Here is a 21,556-nt window from a genome sequence, read left to right on the forward strand (position 1 = left end):
GCCAGTTGGCTATGGGGAGGGGGGGGGGAGTTCACTGTTTCAGGGTGCTAATCTGAATTCGGACGGGGGTCGCTTACCCACAATTATCCTCATCTCTCCTAGGGGTTTTTTTGGGGGTTTTTTGGAGTTTTTTTGGTTTTTTTTTTTTTTTTTTTTTAGCCAAACTGCACCTTAATTGAGTTAAAAACATGTTGGGTTTTGTTCTGCTTTCCTCTTTTCCTTTACTATCCTTAAGGAGACGTTAGAAAGTGGGAGGAAGCATGGGGAGTGCAGCTGCCCTGCCCAGCCCGGGTGCTCGCCGCATCCGAGCGTCCCCATTTCCCACTGGGAAGCGCAGGGCGGTTTTTAGGGTGTCTGAGGTGGTTTGGGTTTGTGTTTTTCTTTCGGGGCGTTTCACTTCTGAGGCGGACGCAGAGCTGAGCCTTCCCCCTACCCCAGCCTCTGCTCCCCGCATCCCCGCGCAGAGCCCTCGGCCTGTCTTTGCTGCCCTGGCCCCTTGAGCTGGGCCTCGAGCCGGCTTCCCTGCCCTCCCGCAGCGCGTTTCAGCCGCTCTCATCGCCTCGTTCATCCCCTTCCCCGTCCTCGCTGGTGACGTGTTTCTCTTTTTCCATCTCCCGCAGCTTGTCCCCGGCACAGGGGAAGCTCTTTGTAACCCAGTGAGGTTTCTCTTGGCTTTTCAGTTCTTGTTAAACCTTCCCCAAACTGCCTCTTTCTTCCCCCAGCCGAGGGCAGGCCCTGGAGGGAAGGAGGGTCCCCGCTGCCTGCGTCTCCCGGTACACGGATAATGGGGATGCTGCGGTACCTGTGTCCGGGGCTGCTCCTTCACCTCCACCCCTCCCTTCCCGGGGTGCTGCTGCTTCCCGCGGGATGCAAAGGAGGATGTGTGTGTGTGTGGGGCTGCTCCTGGCTTTGAGACCCCATATTCCCTTCCCACTCCCTCTCTATCCCTCTGCCCTGCCTGCTCTCCCCCGGGGCTGCCGCTGGGTCTGTCTCCTCACGGATTTGGGGATCGCACGGCTGGCAGAGACCCCTCCACCAGCCCTCCCACTGCGCGGGGGCCTCGAGCCTGGCCTGGCGACCCGGGATGGGCGGCTGGGGAGAGAGGGGAAGAGCCTGACCCAGGTCCCAGGCCGGGACCCCCGGGCTCGGGGGGCGGCTGAACCCCCCGTTCCCCTCGCCGTTCGGGCCCAACCGCGGCGTAAGGGCTCCATCCATCCCTGTGTAAGCCATGGCGCGGGGCCGGGAGGGAGAGGTTTTATTTTGTATATGAATGATTTTTAATGAATGCAATATTAATCCTCGCAGATGAGCAATAAATCATTAAAGTCTAATTAAACTATTAGGAGAAACGAAGCGCTTCGGCCCGTGCGGGGTTTGTTCGGAGGGGAGAAGCACTGGGGAGGGGTTGGGGGGGGGGGTCTGTACGCCTCCCCTGGGCTTCTGCCGAGCTGGGGTCCCACTGACGGGGCCCGGCCCCTCTGCCCCAGACCCGGGGACCCTCAGCCCGGCCCCTCTCCGCCCGCCCTTCCCAACATGGCGGCGCGAAGCGGCCGGGCCCCGCCTCCTTGCGGACTCGCCCCTCCCCAAGATGGCGGAGCGGGCGGTACGCCACGCCTAAGATGGCGGCGCGGGGGCGGGGCTCGCCGTCCGACCCGGTGCCGCGCCGGTCCCGGCCACCGTGGGCGGGCAGTGCCGGGGGGTGGCGTCGCGTCCGCGGCGGCCGGTGGAGCGGGTGGAGGCCGCGTCGCAGCGTCCCGGCCGACCGGAATCCTCCGGTGCCGCTCCCAACATGGCGGCGGCGCTGCCCCGGCTCTCCCTGCCGCTCCCGCGAGAGGGGGGGGTGAGTCCTCGCGAGAGCTCGGCGTGGTGGAGGGCGGCTGACATGGAGCCGGGCGGCGGTGCCGGGGGCCCGGGGCCGCTCCCCGGTAACAACAAGGCCCGCGGCGGGGCAGCGGCCCCCGGCAAGGCCCGCGACCTGGGCCGCCCGCCGCGCAAGGACTCCGAGGTCAGCGCCCGGCTCCGCGGGGGGAGGGACGGCCTTCCCGGGCGGGGCGAACCGGGCAAGGCCGCGGCTGGGGCCTGGGCCTGCCCGGGAGGTGTCGGCCCGGCGGGTGCCGCCGTTCGCCTCGGTGCTGAGCCCGGTGCTTTCCCCCGCCCTGCCCGGGTTTCGCCTCTCCCCGGGCCGGCGCTGGGTCCGCCCCACCTCCCCTTGGTGGAGCTGGTTTCCCTTAGAGCCGCCCCGCAGCTTCGGCCCGGCCGCCCCGGCTGTGTGGAGCCGAGAGGCCCCTCTGCGCCGGGCCCGTCCGGTACCGCCTCGTCCCGGCACCGGGCTCGGGTCGGTGCCGCTTTCCCGTTCGTCTGTCCCTTTCCTGGGGCGGGTTGCCCTGTGCGGGCCACGCCAGCGGCTCAGTCCGGTGCCCCAGCGCTGGCCGCTGGCCTCCTAGTGCTGCGCAGGGCTGCGGCCGCCCTGCCCTGGGGCTTCCCCCGGCTGTGCGGCCCGGAACCGGCCCGGTGTCCTGGGCTGTTGTGTCTCTGCGCATCGCGCCGGTCCCGCTGTGCTCCTTGGTCCGGGGACGGCTCTGCTGGCAAGAGGCGACCAACCCCTTCCAAGGAGGCGCTGACGTCCCGGTAGGGACTCGGGAGGGTCGTGTGGGATGGGGCTTCATTCCCGGGATGGCTCCGGAGCCGGCTGTGGCTCCGGGTGTCCTCACCGGCACCGGGTTTGGCCCGGAAACGGTAGGAGAGGGTCATGAGGAGCTCTGCGGGAGGTTTGGGTGCCGAGGAAGGGCGCTCAGCCCTGCAGAGCGGTGCAGACCCACCATCCTCCAAGGAACAGGCAGTTTGGGTCGCCCCTGGCTCTGGAGCAGGTGTCCTGAGGCTTGAGAGGGCTTTGCTGCAGTCCACGTTGATAACTTACTGAACAGGAGCGGGTGTTTTGTGCTCTGAGGCTTCTGGCTGGTTCTCCAGCCTCACCAAAGCTTGGAGTTGCTGTCTTCTTGCTATTGGCATCTGCTGGCATCCCTCCAGTCGGCACTGGGAGGGGGTGGATAGCCCAAATTTTTCCCCCTATCTATACAAACTGGACAAGCTCTGAGAGCTCTCCAGTCCTGCCTAACCTCCTCCTGTCCCAAGATTAAACACACCCTGTCCCCTGCTTTATTTTTTGGCCTTTTGGGGCTCCTGGAGTGGTTTAGGGGGTGGTGCAGTGGCCGGGGCTGCCCACCAGCCAAGCGCAGCGTGGCTCAATGCGGCGGAGCTGGGCTGGAGGCGCAGGAGGTGGGTAGGAGTTGCCTTGGTAACGTTCAGGCTGCTTGCAGGGACATTTTTGGTCTCTTTAAGCAGAAGATACAACCCTGGATTCACGGGAGGATGAGGTGAATTCTGAATGGCTTGAGGGCTTTTGGTTTGCCTGGAAAACGCTGCTGTTGAGCTGAACTCTTCCTCTGCTTCCAGGGCTACTCCGAGTCCCCGGACCTGGAGTTTGAATACGCAGATACTGACAAATGGGCAGCAGAGCTCTCAGGTAAGGGACTCATCCTGATGCAGCACTCCACCAGCCATGCTTTTCTTCCCAGGGAGTGATTAGAGGAGCTCCCCCAGCTCTGCTACAGCTCTGTTGTTGTCTTTAGCCCCTTGTTCACGTTAAAAGAGGTGTGACACCCTGTAATAATTTTTTTAAGCTTTACCTTGATTGTATCTTTTTGCATTTCACTCACCTTGGGTGAAGCTGTGCTGAACGTGGGCTGCGTTTCTCCAAGGGCTTGGGACAAGCTGGTGGAGCTGTTCCTCTGTGTTCTTTTGGCAGAGCTCTACAGCTACACAGAAGGGCCGGAGTTCCTGCTCAACCGCAAGTGCTTTGAGGAAGACTTCAGGATCCACGGTAAGACCCTCCTCTCAGAACCTCTCATCCCCTTGGGGAAGGGATGAGGCTATCCCCAGGGAGATGCAGGGATTGATGCAGTAATACTGTCAGAAAGCAGAGCCACACACTGATGATCCTCACGTGGTTTGTGCTGGCCATCTCCCTGGTGTGTGTGGGCTGGCTCGGGAGCGCAGCTCGCTGTCTCCAATGCGTCCAGCGTTTGCTGATGGCTGAGTTTGCCAGTGCCAGGATGGCTGTGCTGGAACACACTGGCAGAAGCAAGAGCATCCAGCTCATTTCCCATCAGCTGCCAGTGCTGGTTCAGATGGGTATGATTCATCTAGTCTGATGGAAGCCTGGGCGTTACTCCCGGGAGCGCAGTGTTCTCTGGGGCAGCCCTGGGTTCCATCATGTTGAATCCTTCTGAGCTTTTCCTGTCCAGGGCAGGCAGAGGTGCTCCATGCCCTCAGCCCCCCTGTACCCTCAGCCCCCCTGTGCCCTCAGCCCCCCTGCTTTGGCTTTTTCAGTACGAGACAAGAAATGGACTGAACTGGACAAGAACCAGCACCGCACCCACGCCATGCGGCTTCTGGACGGGCTGGAGGTCACCGCGAGGGAGAAGAGGCTGAAGGTTGCCCGAGCCATCCTTTACGTTGCCCAAGGTGATGCCAGGCCTCTGCCCCTTTAGTTTCTGCATCACTAAATCTGAGTAATGGATTGCAGGCTCTCAGTTTAAAATACTCAGAGTCACTTTCCTTACATCCTTGGTGTCCCTTGGGATGTGTGGAACAATGCTCATTCTTGGGGGAGACGAGGAGTTTGGTCCAAAATTTGGCTGACTTTCCTTGTGCCATCCCTGCTCTGCCTGACCAGGCATGTGTTACCCACAGGAAGGCTGGGTTTTCCATTTCCCCTCCCCCAAAGTGCTGTGAGGGTGTGGGAGGGCCCCGGATCCCTGTGGGAGTGGGATCCAGCCAGGGTATCATTGCAGGCACCTTTGGGGAGTGCAGCTCCGAGGCTGAGGTGCAGGCTTGGATGAGGTACAACATCTTCCTCTTGCTGGAAGTGGGAACGTTCAATGCTTTGGTGGAGCTGCTGAACATGGAAATTGAGTGAGTATTTGGGTGAAGATGCTTCAGAAAAGGCTCTGGAGCTCCTTGGCAGGAGTTCTTCCTGTCTGTCTGCCCCTAATGTGATTCCTGCAGCCTCTGGCCTGACTCTGGCTGTTTTTGGGGGGGTGGGGTTGGTCCTGGTGTCTGCCAAAACTCGCTGCTGGCAGTAAGCAGGGATGGGGCTGTTCCTCCTCCTGCCTCTGTTGTGCTGTGAGCAGGGTGCTTGGGGCAGCGATATCTGTTCTGGGATTTGGTTCTGGTGTGTCTGTGTCGCTCGTGGCAGAGTTAAAATGTCTCTGGAGGCTCCTCTGAGGCTCTTCTCCCTCCACAGTAACAGTGCAGCCTGCAGCAGTGCCGTGAGGAAGCCGGCCATCTCCCTGGCAGACAGCACGGATCTGAGGTATGGAGCAGGGCCTGGGGGAAGGGGCGACTTGGGGGGAGCAACGAGAGGGGCACCCCGTGTTTGATGGTTCCTTTGGCAAGCTGAGACAGGCCAGGAGGTATCTTTGTCCTCCTTTGATTTGCAGAGACTGTTCCCCCCCTCTGGTACCTGAGCACCCGATGTGGTGTTAGGTGTGTGGGAGCTGTGCCCTGCGCAGACCCAGCCTCCCCACTCCATAACTCATCCCAACCTCTGGTGATTCCCCTTACCTCTTTTTTTAGGGGGTGTTTTCTCTCTCTTTGTGCAGGGTGCTGCTGAACATCATGTACCTGATCGTGGAGACTGTTCGGCAGGAGGCTGAGGGGGACAAACCTGAGTGGAAAAGCATGAGACAGACCTTCCGAGCAGAGCTGGGTGAGGACCAGGCGCTTGGGGGGTCAATGGGGTGAAGGTTTCTGGGCCTGAAGAGCAAGGGAGTGGGATGGGTTTTGGCTTTAGGCTTCGGTTAATCTGGACTGGCAGCACTGGGTGGGTTTCTGCTGGGCTCAGCCTTGCTGGAGGGACAAAGGGGGATGAGCAGAGGAAGCCAGCCAGTTCTTCCTGCTGCCTGGCCGCTCTCCCTGGGGGAAAAACATTGAATACTGGGGCTGTGGTTTCTTCTTAACACAGAGGTGAGAACTTGTGGAGGATATGGGGTCTTGGAAAGGGAGAGGGGACCTGTTTGGGGGTGAGGAGCGGGTCCTGGAGCCGAGCAGTGCCAGGTGGGAGGGCACAGGAGCTGGTGGGGCTTGTGGTGAGGCCGCGGGCAGGAATGCCCGGCTATCGCTGCCGTGTGGTTCCAGGAGCCCCCCTGTACAACAACGAGCCCTTCTCCGTCATGCTCTTTGGGATGGTGACCAAGTTCTGCAGCGGCCACGCTCCACACTTCCCCATGAAGAAGGTGCTGCTCCTGCTCTGGAAGACGGTGCTGGTAAGGAGAGGCCGTGGGTGCGCCGGCACACGTCGTGTGGGTTTTGGTTTGGCAGGGGAAGGAAGTCCTGCCCTCAGAGCTGGGTGTAATTGCTCCATCCTCTTTTTTTTCTGGTGTTCCGAGGAGTGGTTTGCACCTTCCTAAACCCTCCCCTGGGTTTCACCCTGTAGAGAAGTGTTGGGTGTTGCTGTCTGGAGTTGAATACTGAGGACAGACCCAAAGTGAGGTCCCTGGCTGGGGTGTGCATGAAGGAAAAGGTCCGAATGCTTCAATTTCAGATCCTTGAAAGCCCTCCTGTCCCTTCTGCCTTCCACGGTGACAAGAGGAGCGCAGGGGACAGGCAGCTCTTGTTTTACATCCCGGGGAAGGCTTGACGCTCCTGGAGAGCAGATTTGGAGGAGGGCAGGTGCAGTACCCCCCCGGTGCTATGCATTGAGTCCCTGTGGTCTCCCTTGCAGTGCACCTTGGGGGGCTTTGAGGAGCTCCAGAGCATGAAGGCAGAGAAGAGGGAGGTGCTGGGGCTCCCGCCGCTGCCCGAGGACAGCATTAAGGTGATCCGCAACATGCGGGCTGCCTCCCCGCCCGCGTCCGCCTCCGACCTCATCGAGCAGCAGCAGAAGCGAGGCCGACGGGAGCACAAGGTGAGGAGGGGGGTAGCTGGGGCTGGGACACCCACCTTGGAGCAGCACATCCCTTGGGTGTTCACCTGCTTGCTCATCTCTCTCTCTCTCTTCAGGCCTTGATTAAGCAGGACAACTTGGATGCCTTCAACGAGCGGGATCCTTACAAAGCTGATGATTCCCGCGAGGAAGAGGAGGAAAATGATGATGATAACAGCCTGGAGGGAGAAACCTTCCCTCTGGAAAGGGATGAAGTGATGCCTCCACCCACCCAGCATCCCCCCAGCGACCGCATCACCTGCCCAAAGGGGCTGCCCTGGGCCCCCAAGGTCCGGTGAGTCAGGGGGTGTGACTTGGGGCTGGGCTGCTGGGAGAACTGGTGCAGGTTGAGGAGGAAGGAGGCTGTTCAATGCTGAGAAGTTCATCAGGGCTGTGGGGAAGATTCTGGGTGTGGGGAGGCTGGTCTGATGCTCACTGTAGGGGCTGTTTTTTCCCTGGGGTGGGCTCCACACCATCTCTATCCGACCACGAGGCTCTTCCTGACACCCTGTGCTTGGGGCTGTGGTGTGTGTACCCGGGTGGACAGGAAGATGTGACACTCCCCCTTGTCCCTTTGCTGCAGAGAAAAGGACATCGAGATGTTCCTGGAGTCCAGCCGCAGCAAGTTCATCGGCTACACGCTGGGCAGGTGGGTTCCCCCACAGCCAGCCTGGGGGGCTGCTGTTTCGGGGGTTGGCCTATGGCTGAGGGAACGTGGGGGCTGCTGTTGCTCTCTGCTTGGCCGCAGAAAGGTCCTGAGCTCGCTGCATCCTCCTTGGGGTGATGGGCTTTGACCTGGCAGTGGCTCAGCTTCGCTCCTGCCTGCCCCCAGCCCGGCTCTTTCCCTTCTCTCTAGTGACACCAACACTGTGGTGGGCTTGCCCAGGCCCATCCACGAGAGCATCCGAACCCTGAAGCAGGTGAGTAGGCTGATGAATTCCTCCAGCCCCTCTGTTAACATTCCTGTCTCTTCCCATCCCCCAGCACCGACTGCAGGTCAGGGCCAGCGGGGTTTTGCTGACCCCTCTTGCTCAGCCCTCAGGCCTCCAGTTTCTATCCCATCCCTCATCTCTCAGGCTGTGTGAGCCCCTTCCCTTACTGGTTCATCCCTTTCTTACTGGGGTTGTCCCAGAGCTGAGGCCAGCAGCCCACACCCTGCCCATCACCACTGGGACAGGAGTGATAGAGGGCCCGGGGGGGACTTTAAAAGATGATGGGACCAGGCTGGGGCTGGTGACATTGACAGGGCCTGGGGTGGGGCTGTGGTGTGACCCCCCTCTCTCTTCCTGTGCAGCACAAGTACACATCCATTGCAGAGGTGCAGGTGCACATGGAGGACGAGTACCTGAGGTCCCCACTCTCTGGGGTGAGCGTGGGGATGAGGATGGGATGAAGCTCACGGGCTGGGAGCTGGGGCACTCTGTTCCATCCAGACCTTTTGGCAAGGGGTGGGGGATTTGCTGGTGAGGGAGGAGCAGTTTCTCTGGGGCAGAGGGTGGGGGGTGTGGAGGAAAGCTTCAGGCAGGAGCTGGGGGTCTGGGGAGCCTCAGGGCTAGCTCCTGGTGTGAGCTGTCCTGGTGTCTCCTGGCACCAGGGGGAGGAAGAAGTGGAACAAGTCCCTGCAGAGATCCTGTACCAGGGCCTCCTGCCGAGCCTGCCACAGTACATGGTGAGTGGGGAGCATGGTCCCTCTCCAGTTGTGCCCCTCACGTTCTCTTCCCCATCGCTCCCCACCGCAGTGGGGAGCGGGGCCTGTGGCTGGGCCCCCCATTCCCATCCCCTTTTCCATCTCCCTTCTCCTCAGATCGCTCTGCTGAAGATCCTCCTCGCTGCAGCCCCCACTTCCAAAGCCAAGACAGACTCCATCAACATCCTGGCAGACGTCTTGCCGGAGGAGATGCCGTGAGTGGCTGTGGATGGCGAGTGGAGTGGGGCAGGGAGGTGGGGTGGGAGCACCAGAGGCACCAGGCAGGGTGGTGTGGCTCAGGCTGGAGCTGTGCTTGAGGTCTCCTGGGTGATCTGCCCATCTTCTGCTGGGTGGTGTGCCAGGGATCATGTGTTGCTGTGGGAGCTGGCTGCTGAGAGCCCAGGGGATGGCAGGGCCGGTGCTGCTGGCGCTGCAGGCAGTGCCCCAGCCCAAGGTTCTCTCTGTGTCCCCCCCCCAGGACCACAGTGCTGCAGAGCATGAAGCTGGGAGTGGATGTCAATCGGCACAAGGAGATCATTGTTAAAGCCATTTCTGCTGTGCTGCTGCTCCTGCTCAAGCACTTCAAGCTGAATCACATCTACCAGGTGAGGTGGGATGGGGTCCAGCCACCCCATGCAGGGCTTTCGAGGGTGGGCAGGACCCAGGGTGGGTCCTATTCACCCACCTTTCTCCCCAGTTTGAATACATGGCCCAACACCTGGTCTTTGCCAACTGCATCCCACTCATCCTGAAGTTCTTCAACCAGAACATCATGTCCTACATCACTGCCAAGAACAGGTAGAGGAGGGAGTGTCCTCCTGCATCTCTGCTGGGTGTGGGGAGGGGTCCTGCTTGCTTTGCTCCTGCGTGGTCCCAGCGCAGGCAGACCCAGGGCAGTGCCTGCTGCAGCTCCCTGGTGGGTGTGGGGCTGTTACCCCCAGGCTGGGTGGGATTTGGGGGAGCAGTGGGACACCCCCTCTCCTTCCTGCAGCATTTCTGTCCTGGACTACCCGTACTGCGTGGTGCACGAGCTGCCGGAGCTGACAGCAGAGAGCCTGGTGAGTCGCTCCCTTCTCAGTGCTTCCTGGGGGGATTCCCAGGTGCTGGGAGGGAGCAGAGCTCCAGCACCCAGTCCTGGCTCCCTCCTGTGCTCAGGTCCTGATGCCTTTGTGGGGGTGCACAGGGCTGGCAAGACCCCTCCTGCTTGCATGCTGTGCTGTACCCCTCTGGACAAGGGTCCCCAGACCAGAACAGCCTCTCCCCATCCCTGCTCCATCTCCTGCCTCACCCCACCCCTGCTTTCCCACAGGAAGCTGGAGACAACAACCAGTTTTGCTGGAGAAACCTCTTCTCCTGCATTAACCTCCTGCGCATCCTGAACAAGCTCACCAAGTGGAAACACTCCCGCACCATGGTGAGGGATGGGAGGGTGCTGGGGGGCTCAGCCCAGCCCTGACTGGGTGCAGGGCCCATGGATACTTTAGGGTGCCCCTTGTGCTGCACCCCAGCCCTCGCTGGGGAACGAGAGGCGAGGGAGGGTGGGTTGAAGGGGAGGGAAGAATGTGTGTGCACCAGGCTGAACAGCCCCAGCTCCTTCAGCCTTTCCTCACAGGGGAGATGCTCCAGGCCCTTCAGCATCTTCACGGGAGGGGTTTGCCAGCGCTGGAGGGGACAGGGTGGGGACGTGTGGGACAGGATGTGTACCCAGACATGTCACCCCTCTGTCCCTGCAGATGCTGGTGGTGTTTAAGTCGGCACCCATCCTGAAGCGGGCGCTGAAGGTGAAGCAGGCCATGATGCAGCTCTATGTGCTGAAGCTGCTCAAGGTGCAGACCAAGTACCTGGGCCGGCAGTGGAGGAAGAGCAACATGAAGACCATGTCAGCCATCTACCAGAAAGTGCGGCACCGCCTCAACGACGACTGGGCGTACGGCAACGGTACGGCCCTCACCGTGCCTGCGGGGTGGGCTGGGCCCTGCTGTCCTTCCCGCTCTGTCCAGTGACACATGGGCACCCAGACTTGTCCCTTGGGATTAGGGGTAGCAGCATCATGCTGCTGGAGAGGAGCTCTGTGGAGAAGGACCTGGGGGTCCTGGTGGGTGACAGGGTGGCCATGAGCCAGCAGTGTGCCCTGGGGGCTGAGAGAGACAATGGGATCCTGGAGGGCATCAGAAGGAGTGTGGCCAGCAGGTCACAGGAGGGGATCCTCCCCCTCTGCTCTGCCCTGGTCAGGCCCCACCTGGAGTGTTGTGTCCAGCTCTGGGCTCCCTGGGATCAAACAGACAGGGATCTCCTGGAGAGAGTCCAGAGGAGGCTACGGAGATGCTGAAGGGCCTGGAGCATCTCCCCTGTGAGGAAAGGCTGAGGGAGCTGGGGCTGTTCAGCCTGGAGGGAAGAAGACTAAGGGGGGACCTTATTAATGGTTATCAATATCTTCAGTATGGGCTGCAGGGGGAATGGGCAGCCCCTTTTCAGTGTCTGTGGGGACAGGACAAGGGGCAATGGCTGCAAGTTGGAGCACAGGGACTTCCACACCAACATGGGGAAGAACTTTTCCCCAGTGAGGGTGAGGGAGCCCTGGGACAGGCTGCCCAGGGGGTGTGGAGTCTCCATCCCTGGAGAGATTCCAGCCCCGTCTGGACGCCGCCCTGTGCAATATGAGCTGGGGAGCTGCTTTGGCAGGGGGCTTGGACCCCAGGAGCTCTCCAGGTCCCTTCCAACCCCTGTGACTCTGTGATGACAAAGAGGGAAAGCGCTGGAGCTGCTGGTGGCCGCCTGCCTGGCGCTGCGCGTGATCCCTTTCCTGTGAGACTTGTCCTGGCTGCAGGCTCCCCGATTCCCTTCTCACCACCCCCTTTTCCCTTCTCTCTAGACCTGGACGCCCGTCCCTGGGATTTCCAGGCGGAGGAGTGCGCCCTGCGCGCCAGCATCGAGCGTTTCAACGCGCGGCGCTACGACCGGGCCCACAGCAACCCCGACTTCCTGCCCGTGGACAACTGCCTGCAGAGCGTGCTGGGGCAGCGTGTGGACCTGCCCGAGGATTTCCAGGTCAACTACGACCTGTGGCTGGAGAGGGAGGTCTTCTCCCGCCCCATCTCCTGGGAGGAGCTGCTGCAGTGACAAGAGGAGGGGAAAAGGCAGGATGGGGTTGTGTTGGGGACAGCTGGAAGCTGGGCCTGCTGTTGTGGGGCAGGGGGAATAAGGTTTTGGGGTGTGTGGAGGGGTGTTCTCTTGGCACCCAGACCCCCCGCCCTGTGGTGGGCTTGGGAAGAGGCTGGAGCTGTGGAATGCTCACTGAGGTGCCATCCTGCCCCTCTGCCTCCTTCCAGGCTGCGCCACGCTCAACCCTCAGCTGAGGGTGAAGGTTTGGTGGAGACTCTGGTGCCCCTGGGGGTGTTCTCTTGGGTGTGGGGGGGTTTCTTGTGTGTGCCCCCCCATTGATGCTTTTGGAGGCAGCGCTGCCATCCTCCTCCTCCTCCTCCTGAGGTGGGGGAACAGCCAGTGGCGTGGGGGGGGGGTGATGGGGTGCTGTGGGGGGCAGGAAATGGGCTGTGCCCTGCCCAGCGCCTGCCTGGGGCACGGTGGGGGGTCAGGGGTGCTGCGGGAGGCTGAGGGGCTGTAGTCACTGAGGGGTTGGAGCCTGCAGTCTCCCCTTGCCCCACTGGGTGGGGTGGATGAGCTGTACATATATATATATATATATATACATACATTGCCCGGGATCTCTGGCCTCAGCCTGGCTGGGTTCTGTCTGTCTGTGTCCTGTGTCCCTCCTGCCCCTGGGCAGGCCCAGCAGCTGTGCTGAGCTGGTGCCTGGGGTCCATTGTCTTGTGTCCTCAGCGCCCCTCCTGAGTTCCCTTGGGGGGGGTCAATGAGCTGTCCCCAAAAGATTTAATATTGATTTGTCAGCCAAAGCTGGTAGTTTAGGGAGCTGGTGCCCTGGGGTGGGGGGGTGGGCAGCTTTGGGCAGGCATTCACCTGTCTCCCCCCATAACCCCCCGCCCAGTTCTGCCCTGGGATTTCTGACACTTGCAGTGGGGTGTTGCTGGGGTTTCCTCCTCCCAGCACGTCCCCATAGCCTGGCCCTGGCAGAGCTCACCCCTTCCCCTCACCCTGCCTCAGTTTCCCTGGCAGAGGTGGCAGCAGCAGCTCTGGGGGGTTCAGGCCAGCGAGATTCACCCGTGCTTTGAGCAGGGGGTGCTGGTTGCTGGGGTGGTGCCACCCCAATTTGCTCCCCATCTCCTCTGCTGAGTGGGGGCATCAAACCAGAGCCCAGCGCTCATTCAGGGGGCGCCCCAGTGCTGCACAGATCAGGGTGGGGGTCTGGGGTGGGGGGTTCAACCCCCACTGCTGCATCTCACTGGGTGATGCACCTACTTCCAAAGCGCACTGAACCCCCCCATGGCATGCTGTCCTTCCTCCTGGGGTGCCCCCAGCACCCCCACCCACCCCCAGCCCCGTGTGGGTGCAGGAGTGGGGTCTGGGGGGCTGCTGGTGGGTGAGGTGTGAACTCTCTACCCCCCTCCCTCTACCAAAATACCCCCTGCTGGGCTGGGCCCTCACAGGGGTGGCTCTGACAGCCCTGGGTGCTGTATTGCCATGGTTTATTGGTTATAAGAGATACCCCCCCCCCCTCGGGAGGGGGGCTGCAAGAGCCCAGCTGAGGGTGGGCACCCACTGGGTGTGTGGCTGGGTGACCCAGGGTGTCGAGCCCCGTGTGTGTGGGGGGGCTCCCTTTGGCTGAAAGTCTCATGGTTTGGCCCAAATTGGGCTGGGCTGGGGGCTTGGGTTCCCCCCCAAGGTTCTGCACAACCCCCTGCCCCCCCCCCAGCATGAGGTGCAGGGTGGAATCACAGTTGCCTGACACAAGGGGAGCTGGGGGAGGTGTAACAGCATCTCCTGTGGGGGGGGGGGTGAGGGGACACCCCCTTGGTGACTGGATTTGGGCTGTTTGTGGGGTGGGGGGCACGTTGGCTGGAGGGCAGGATGGGGGATGCAGTGATTTTCTGTGCCCCCCCCCATCACAGGGAAACACAGATGGGGGGGGGTCACACCACAGAGGGGGGTCCCACCATGGATGGGGGGGGGGTCCCCACCCTGCTTCAGCGAGCTGAGGGACAGATGGGGTGGCTACATGTGCCCCCCAGGGCAGGGGGCTCTGATTTAAGGGGCTCTGTCCCTGCAGCCCCCCCATTGTACTGGTCACTGCCAGGCCCTGGGGGGGCTTTGGGAGTCGCTGGTGACAGTGCTGGGGGTGGTGGGGGTGTCATCCTGAACCTTATTTCCTTTCCGAGGGGGGAGCAGAAGGGGCTGCTGGTGGTTTGGGGGGTACTGTGAGGGCTTCTTGAGCCTGGCTGGGGGTTTTGTTCTGCCCCAGTAACCCCCAGTTTGCATGTGTCATCCCAGTATGTTTGGACTGGGCCATGAAGAGCCCAATTCCTGCCCTTGCTGGTTGCACTGGGGGGGTGTCAGTGGCCAAATTTCTGCTGGGGAGGGGAGTGCTATCCTTAAAACAGCCCCATGCACCCCCAACCAGCACAGTCTCCTTGGCACCAGCTGGAGCCCCCCAGGTTGGTCAGGGGGTGCAGGGGGGCACAGGCTGCGGTCCTGCTGTGAACTCCTGGGTGTCTCCATCAGCCCTGCTCACAGAAGGTGCTGGAGAGGGGTGGGTGGGTCTCAGGATTTTTGGGAGCTGCTTTTGGGGTCCTGAGCTGCCAAGGGCCAGCCCTGCTGGGTGGTAGGGTTTGGGGGTGACCCTGTTCCCTCCCCCAGCAGCCCCACACTGATACCCCCCCCCCAAACCCTCCCCAGGGAGAGGGTGCTGACAGCAGCGTGTGGGATGCAGGAAGCTCACAGACATCGGGGTGCACGGGAAGGGGGGGTAACAGTGACACACATCCCCCTCCCCAACCCACTCCCAAACCCTGGTGCTCCGGGGGGGGGGTGGGGGGTGAGCAGGCAGCCGGTCTGTCCCCCTCCCCACCCCGGGGGGAGGGGAGGGGAGCAGGGAGAATCACGTAGCCCAGTTCAGCAGGGTGCTGGTCGCCTCTTTGCTCTTCATCCTCAGCGGCACCGCGCCGGGGGGCTTGTAGCCGTGCTCGGGGGCTGGCTCCAAGGGGGGGCTGCCCAGGGTCTGGGGGGACAGGCCATGCAGCGAGTAGAGGCTGTTGATGCCGGGGTGGGGGCTGGGAGAAGCGGGGATGCCCATGAAGCCGCTGATGTTGCCGGGAGCGTGGGGATACGGAGACAGGCAGGGCGGGGGGATGCTCTCGGGGGGCAGGAGCCCCGCGGGGCTCCCGGTGCTCGGCCACAGGTTGTTCTGCAGCTGGAGGGACCAAAACAAGGTGTGTGGGGGGGGGGAAAGAGCCCAAGGTGAAGCAGGAAGAGGTGGGGGGGTCACATCACACCCCCCTCTTCCACCCCATCACCCCCCCCTTCCATCCCACCCTCCTCACACCCCCAGGATGCAAAGCAAGGTGCTTTATTTTAAGGGGGGGGGGATGATGTTGTGTGTGTGGATCCTGGGTGAAATGTTCCTTCCCCCTCACCCTGTGCTGGGAGGGTGCAGGTGTGGGGTGCACACAAAAGGTGAGAGTTCAGTTATGTTTATGCATTTCAGTGTTGGGGGGGGGGGGAGGAAAAACCCCTCAGTTTTGTAGAAATGGGGGCAGGATGTGCTGGGACAGGTGAAGGGGTTTAGTTGGGGGACACACCCCCCAAAACCTGACCCAAAGGGTGGGTTCTCCCTGGAGATGGAGGTGGCTGTAAAGCTGCATCTTCCCTCCAGCCCCCACCCTCAGTCCCCCCTTCTTGTGCTTGTCCCGAGGGTGGGTGGAACTGTGGGGCCCGTGGGAGAGAAGGGGCAAAACCCCGGGTCACCCCCCTGGGGACGCTGGGTGCAGTGGGGTGGGACCCCTGCCCTGGGTGGGTGGGGGGGGGACATGGGCTGGGGCACCTCTCACCTCCTGGATTTTCCCATAACGTTCCCGTTTCCGCCACTTGGCCCGTCGGTTCTGGAACCAGACCTGGGGGAAGGAGGAGGGGGCTGAGGCTGAGACCCCTGCCCACCCTCTGCCCACCCTCTGCCCAGGTCAGTGCTCCTCCTCCCAGCAGGAAAAGAGCCAATGCCCCAGCGACCCGGCAAACTGGGGAGGGATGGGGGAAGCCGCCTTTGCAGGCAGCTCTGCTCCAGCTCCAAGAGCAGGAGCATCTCTTATCCCCCTCCCAAACACGGGGTCCTGCTCTGCTCAGGGCCTTCGCTCTCCCTCGTGCTCCTGCACCTCCTTCACCCCGTGTTTTGATGCAGAAGGGGGGGGCCTGACCCACCTGCCTGTCCCCCCCACTCCTCCACTGTCAGCTGGGGCTGCAGACTGGTGCCAGCTCCAGCAGCATCCCCAGGGAGGACATGGTACTGGGATGCTGTCACTGGGCGCTCGTGGTCACAGGAAATCTAACCCAAATCCCCACCCAGCACCCAGTGGGTGCTCCCCAGTTGCCTCAGTACCCCCCCCTGCCCTCCCTCTTCTCCCCACCGGGTGCCCCCTCCAGCTGCTTCTTCCCGCCGGGAGCCTCAAACCACACGGAGCTGCCTCTGGAAGCAGCTCTGGTCTGACGCAAGCGGGATGCTGGCGGAGCTGGGGCGCTGAGGGGGGGCCTCATCCTGCCCCCACCTCCCGGGATGTGCCGGCCCCATCCACACCGAGCACCCGGGGATCCCGGGGCAGCTCCATCGCTGCCGCTCCCGAGCTGGAGCCAGCTGAGTTGGGGGGGGTTGAGGTGGGGAGAGGGAGGCTGGGGATGAGGGATGAAGGGGAGGGATCAAGATAAGGGATGCTGGGGGATGTGACCTCCTAAATTTTGGCTCTTCTTGCCCCTCGGGTGCTGCAGAGAGGGGACAAGGGGAAGAAGCAGGGAAAGCTCAGCTGGCATCCCGTAGCGGTGGGTGATGCGGGGCCCTGGGTTGGGAATTCCCCTCTGGGGCTTAGCAAAATCCTGGGAAAAACCAGCTTCTCCCTTGTCCTGTGGAGGCAAAAGCCTCCTCCAGCGCTGCCCAGCACAGCCCTGCGGGGATGGGACCCGTGTCCCTACCTGCACCCGGGCTTCTGTCAGGTCTGTCCGTAGTGCCAGCTGCTCCCGGGCGTAGACGTCGGGGTAGTGTGTCTTCTGAAAGACCTTCTCCAGCTCCTCCAGCTGGAACGTGCTGAAGGTCGTCCTGTTCCTCCTCTTCTTGCTCTTGCTCTTGCTCTTGCCCAGGGGCTCGGGGAGCTCGGGGACCCCGTGTTCCCGAAGGCTGCCCAGGGGTGCTGCCAGCGGGCACCCCAGTTCCCCTGGGGTTTTCACGGGGCCCCGGCAGGCTGTGGGCACTCCGTGGTACCCGCCTTTGCATCCCCTCTCGCTGCCTGGCAGGGGAGAGACTGGTGTTAATGGTGCCAATGAAGCCAAGAGCTCTCTGCCCCCACAGTCCCAACCCCCCCACTGTCCCTGTTATCCCAGGGGACACTGGGGTGCGGTCCCAGGAGAAAGGGGCTCGGCACAGGCACGCAGAGGGTCAAATCCATCCCTGGGGAGGGCAAAATCCCCCTTCACGGGGGAAACCCCTGAGGGTGGCAGGGCAGGGGGGAGCCTGGCTGGAGCAGCCGGGTGTTTGGGACCCCCTCGGGTGCCACTGCTGAGGGATGGGTAGGGAAGGGGCGTGCAGGCTCGTCTTGCTGACAGGGCTGTACCCTGCTCTCCTGTCTCCTGTTCCCTTCCAGCACCGTCCAGCACCTCCATCCCACTCAGCTGCACCCAGGGCAGAGACATGGGGTGCGGCAGTGACCCCCCACCCACCCCAGCACGGGCTGTACCCTGACCCCCGCGCTTGAGCTCCGCCTGTCCCTGGCCAGCACTTCCCTGTGACTCTCAGGAAAGGAGTGAAAAATCCTCATCCTCCCTTTGTTTGAGAAGAATTCCCCTTCCCCGCCTTCCTGCGGGGCTGGAGCAACAAATTTGGGGTTTCCCCCCCTTCCCTTCTCTGCTGCCATGTCCCTGGGGTGTGGAAGGAGATAAGTCTCTGCCATGAGTTTTGGAGGTCACCTTTGTCCCCCAGGAGGGTTGTCTGTCCCCACCCAGGGACACATGGGGCTCAGCGGCTCCGGACCATGCCGGGAGGACTGAGGGGAGGATTTAGCAGATGAAGTTGGACACACACACACAGGGGATTCACCCAGGAGGAGATGACCTGAAAACACTGGCTGTGCCCCAGTTTCCCTCCCAGTTTCCCCTCCCACCCCGAGCTCTATTTCCAGAAACCCGCTGCAGGTGGAGAACACCCGTCCCGTTTGCAGGGACAGGATCAGACCCACGGCTGGGCTCAGGGCGCAGCGTTTGGGGCCGGTGAGGGGGGAAACCGCCTCCCTCGGGCCGGATCCTCCTCCCCAGCCCCGTTCACCATCCCTTCCCGGTGCAGCAGGGTCCTCATCCCCTCACACCCACCCGGGGCTCCGCACCCCCCCAGCCCAGCTCCTGCCGCGGCCTTTTCCGGACTTGGAGTTTTGGTTGTTTCCTAATTAAGGCAATTTGGGGGTTACAGGCAGCCCAGAGCTGCCGTCCAGCTGCTTTGAATTAAGGGCAAAACGTTCTCTGGTGGGGAGGAGAGTGTCAGAGGGGGCAATTACTCCCCGTCACTCTCAGTACCGACCTGTCGACGTGCCCGGCGGTGGGTAACGGGCAAAGGGGTGAGGATAAAGCGCCCTTTCCTCCCTGCTTTGTCCTCCCAAGGGCTCAGTCGCCAAGCCAGGGGGATCAGTGATAAAACCCTCCAAACAGGACCAAAAAATAAGGAAAAATGATTGAAATACAGCCCCCCACCCCCCCAGAAAATGGCCCAACAAATGCTTAAAGTTTGGGGCTTTTCCCCCTTCCCAAAGGCACCACGTTCCCAGCGACCCCACAGGCTTCGGAGCCGGATAAATAAATGGCCAGAAAGGAGGAGAAGGCAGGAAGGGAGCTAAATAATAAACACGGCGTCGCAGGGGGACAAAGAGGATGGGAAAAAAGGGAAGATACAGATATTCCCTTCCACTTCCCCCCCCCCACCCAGCCCCCCCACCCTTTCCTAAACTGACACCCCCTGAAAGATTTGGCGGCGCTGGGGAAGGCGGCAGCTGGGGAACAGCTGTACGGTTCTTGGGTTAAAAGGAGGGGAAAGGAGAACTCGAAGGGATCATTAGCGAAGGGATGGGGGCACGGAGCGGACTCCCGGGAATCAAGGGAGACGCCACCGGCACCCCCGGGGACGGCAGCATCCCTCCCCCACACCCCCCCGCTGCACCGGGAACAGGTAAGCACGGCGGAGAAGACCGGCTCGGTGCCCCTGGAACCTCCCCCGGGGCTTTTTCTACCTGTTTCCCCCGCCTTCACCGGCCGGGGGGGTGTTGCTGGGTCCCACCTGGTTCCCATTACACTCGCGGCGCTGCTTTTTTCTTATATTAAAGCAAAAGGGGGGGGATAAAAGGCCGGTCGGCACGGGGACCCCCGGGGGGACGGGGCGAGCTCGGCTGGAGCCTCCCGACGGTCCCGGCCGGGAGGGAAAGTGCGAGGGAGCGGCGGGAGCTGCCCGGCCGGGGGAAAAGACGGGGGGATCCTCGTCCTGCCCCAGCCTGGGGTGGGGTGCGGAGCCCCGGCGAGCAGCGCCCGGGAACCGGGCAGCGCTGGAAGCTCCGTTGCACCGGGAGAGCCGGAGCCCGGCCCCAGGGAGCCCCGTGCTCCGCAAACCCGCCGCTCGTCCTCCCGGTGCTGCCCGGGCCCGTCCGTGCGGCCGGTGGCTCCGGTTGCTCCCGCCGGTCCTGCCCGGTGAGGTTCGGCCACGGGGACCGGCGGCCGAACGCACCTTCCCGGCCTCTTCCCCCCGGGTCGGGGTCGTTCTCCAGCCCGGTACCGGGCTCCGAGCTCCATCCCCACCGGGACCGGCCGCTTCTCCGCCCGGGGCGAGGCGGGCCCGGGTCGGTCCCCGCCGTCGCGGCAGCGGGATCAGGTCTGTCTATCGCCTCCTGTCCCTGTCCCCCCCCTCCCTCTCCTCCCGTTTCTGGAAGGGGGGACCGATCCCGGAGACCTCGGTCTCTGTCGCGATACAGTCCCGGCCACTCGACACGCGGGAGCACCGGCCCGGTCCTTGCCGCCTCCCCGGCTCCCGTCGGGGGACGCCCCGGCGGCCGCCTCTCCGACGGGGCCATATCGCGACAGCGGCCGTGTCGGTGAAACAGGGTGGGGGAAGGAGCGTGTCGGCGATAGGACTCCCCGAAGGGAGTGGGGAATCAAGGCTGGGGGTCCCAGCAGCCCCCGAGGAGGGGGGTAGAGAGGAGGAAAGAGCAGCAGAAGAGGCCGGGGAAGGGGTTGGCGGCCCCGGCTTCCCCCCTCCACCCGCCGCTTGCCCCGGTACCTGCAGCCCCGGCCGGGTGGAACGGCTTCCCGTCGGCTGCCACGGCGAGGGGCCCCGGGCTGGCGACCCCCAGGTACCGGGGCTCGGCCTTGTCCGGCGGGCAGCGGGCCGGCCGGGGGCTGAGCGGCGGCGGGTGCCGGGGGGGACCCGGTGGTCCGGCCGCGAAGGCGGCGGGAGCCCGGGGGAGCCCCGGGGTGGGGGGCCCGGCCCGGCGTGGCGGGGGAAAGGCCGGGCAGCCCGGTGCCTCCATGCCGCAGGTTGGACGGAACGGGGGCGGCCGGCGGGGAACGGATTTTGTGCGGGGGGCCGGGGGAGGAGGGGGATGGTGGTGATGGGGAGGGAGGGATCGCCGAACAGCCCCCCCCGCTCCCCCCCCCCCCAGCCCACTTCCCCACGCCACAGCCAGTCGCGTGCGTCCTCCCATCCCCTTGGTTAACCCTCTAATCCCAAATCCACCCCCAGCCCCACGGTCCCTCTCCCGAGGGGGTCGGGCCGGAGCGGCAGCCCCCCCTCCGCCTTCAAGGCAGGGGCCGTGGGGCAGCCCAGCTCCCCCCTCCCCAGCGCTCCCAGTGTCTCCCAGCTACAGGAAACGCCCAGGGCCCTTCCTCGATTCCAATCTTCATCCCCAGCTGCTACGACCGGTTCGGACTCCCGGGCAGGGGAGAAATTCCCCTTTTTCAGACACTCTCTGGCCTTTCTCCCCCTTCCCAGGCTGATCCGGGCCCTCTCCCTCCCCAGGGCTGGCGCTGAGGCCTGAGCACGTCGGTTCAGGGATGACGGTGACCCTGGGACACGGGATCCGGGATCCCACGGTGCCGTGTCCGCCCTCGCAGCAGCCGCTGGGCTGTGCTGGCGTGGGTGGTGTTTGCTCCCAGCACCGGGAGGGTCCTATCCTGCTCCCCACGTGTCCCTGCGCTGGTCCCACACCCCGGGATCTGTGTCCCCCCCCCCGCCCCAGCAGCCTGGCTTTGCCTTCCGCAGTGAGCAGCGCTGGTGGGGCAGGCACCGAGCTTGCCTGGAGGCTTTTTTCTGTCCCTCTTTCTCCTCCCCTCCATCCAGCCGCTTTGTCTCCCTGGGGCTGGGCAGTTTTGCAGGGCAGTGGAAGGGGGGGGGGAATTCTCCAGTTTTGGGGGTGTTTGAGTGCAAAACGATGGGGTGGGTTTGGTGTCAGAGGGGGGCTTAACAACGGGCAGGGCAACATGAGCAGATCTCTAGGCTGAGGGGTGACGTTTTACGCCTCCATTTGCTTCCCCCCCCCACATACGAGAGGCAAACTGCAGCTCCCAGCTCACCCGCAGCATCGCTCCCTGCTCCCGGCCCAGGGGAAACTGAGGCACGGGTACAGGGGGGTGTGTGGGGAGGGGAGGGACTGTGTGGGAGCAGCACAACGAGGTGCACAAGGACCAGGCAGGATCGCTGGTTAAGTAGCGGAACGGCGGGATAACGGTGCCCATCGACCAGCATC

General features: G+C 63.0%; 2 protein-coding genes across 2 annotated transcripts; one reads left to right on the forward strand and one right to left on the reverse strand.

Annotated features, from left to right (window-relative positions):
* Positions 1-1,882: 1,882 nt before the first annotated feature.
* STRIP1 (striatin interacting protein 1) lies at positions 1,883-12,181 on the forward strand (the record flags this gene model as incomplete). The annotated part of the gene is made up of 21 exons (XM_084276023.1): positions 1,883-2,005; positions 3,454-3,523; positions 3,806-3,880; positions 4,390-4,524; positions 4,854-4,974; positions 5,306-5,374; positions 5,664-5,770; positions 6,199-6,326; positions 6,785-6,967; positions 7,063-7,280; positions 7,569-7,634; positions 7,842-7,905; positions 8,280-8,351; positions 8,580-8,654; positions 8,790-8,887; positions 9,151-9,277; positions 9,370-9,470; positions 9,664-9,730; positions 9,982-10,086; positions 10,406-10,610; positions 11,545-12,181. 21 exons carry the CDS (start codon positions 1,883-1,885, stop codon positions 11,790-11,792), a joined length of 2,457 nt encoding a protein of 818 aa, XP_084132149.1. The 3' UTR covers positions 11,793-12,181.
* Positions 12,182-14,685: 2,504 nt separating this feature from the next.
* ALX3 (ALX homeobox 3) lies at positions 14,686-20,341 on the reverse strand (the record flags this gene model as incomplete). Its single annotated transcript, XM_084276016.1, has 4 exons — positions 14,686-14,997; positions 15,635-15,697; positions 16,761-17,071; positions 20,092-20,341. The coding sequence occupies 4 exons, from the start codon at positions 20,339-20,341 to the stop codon at positions 14,686-14,688; spliced, it is 936 nt and encodes a 311-aa protein (XP_084132142.1).
* Between the last annotated feature and the right edge of the window lie 1,215 nt (positions 20,342-21,556).

This window comes from Gallinula chloropus (genome assembly GCF_964237585.1).
Source record: "Gallinula chloropus genome assembly, chromosome: 27".
Taxonomy (NCBI): Eukaryota; Metazoa; Chordata; class Aves; order Gruiformes; family Rallidae; genus Gallinula; species Gallinula chloropus.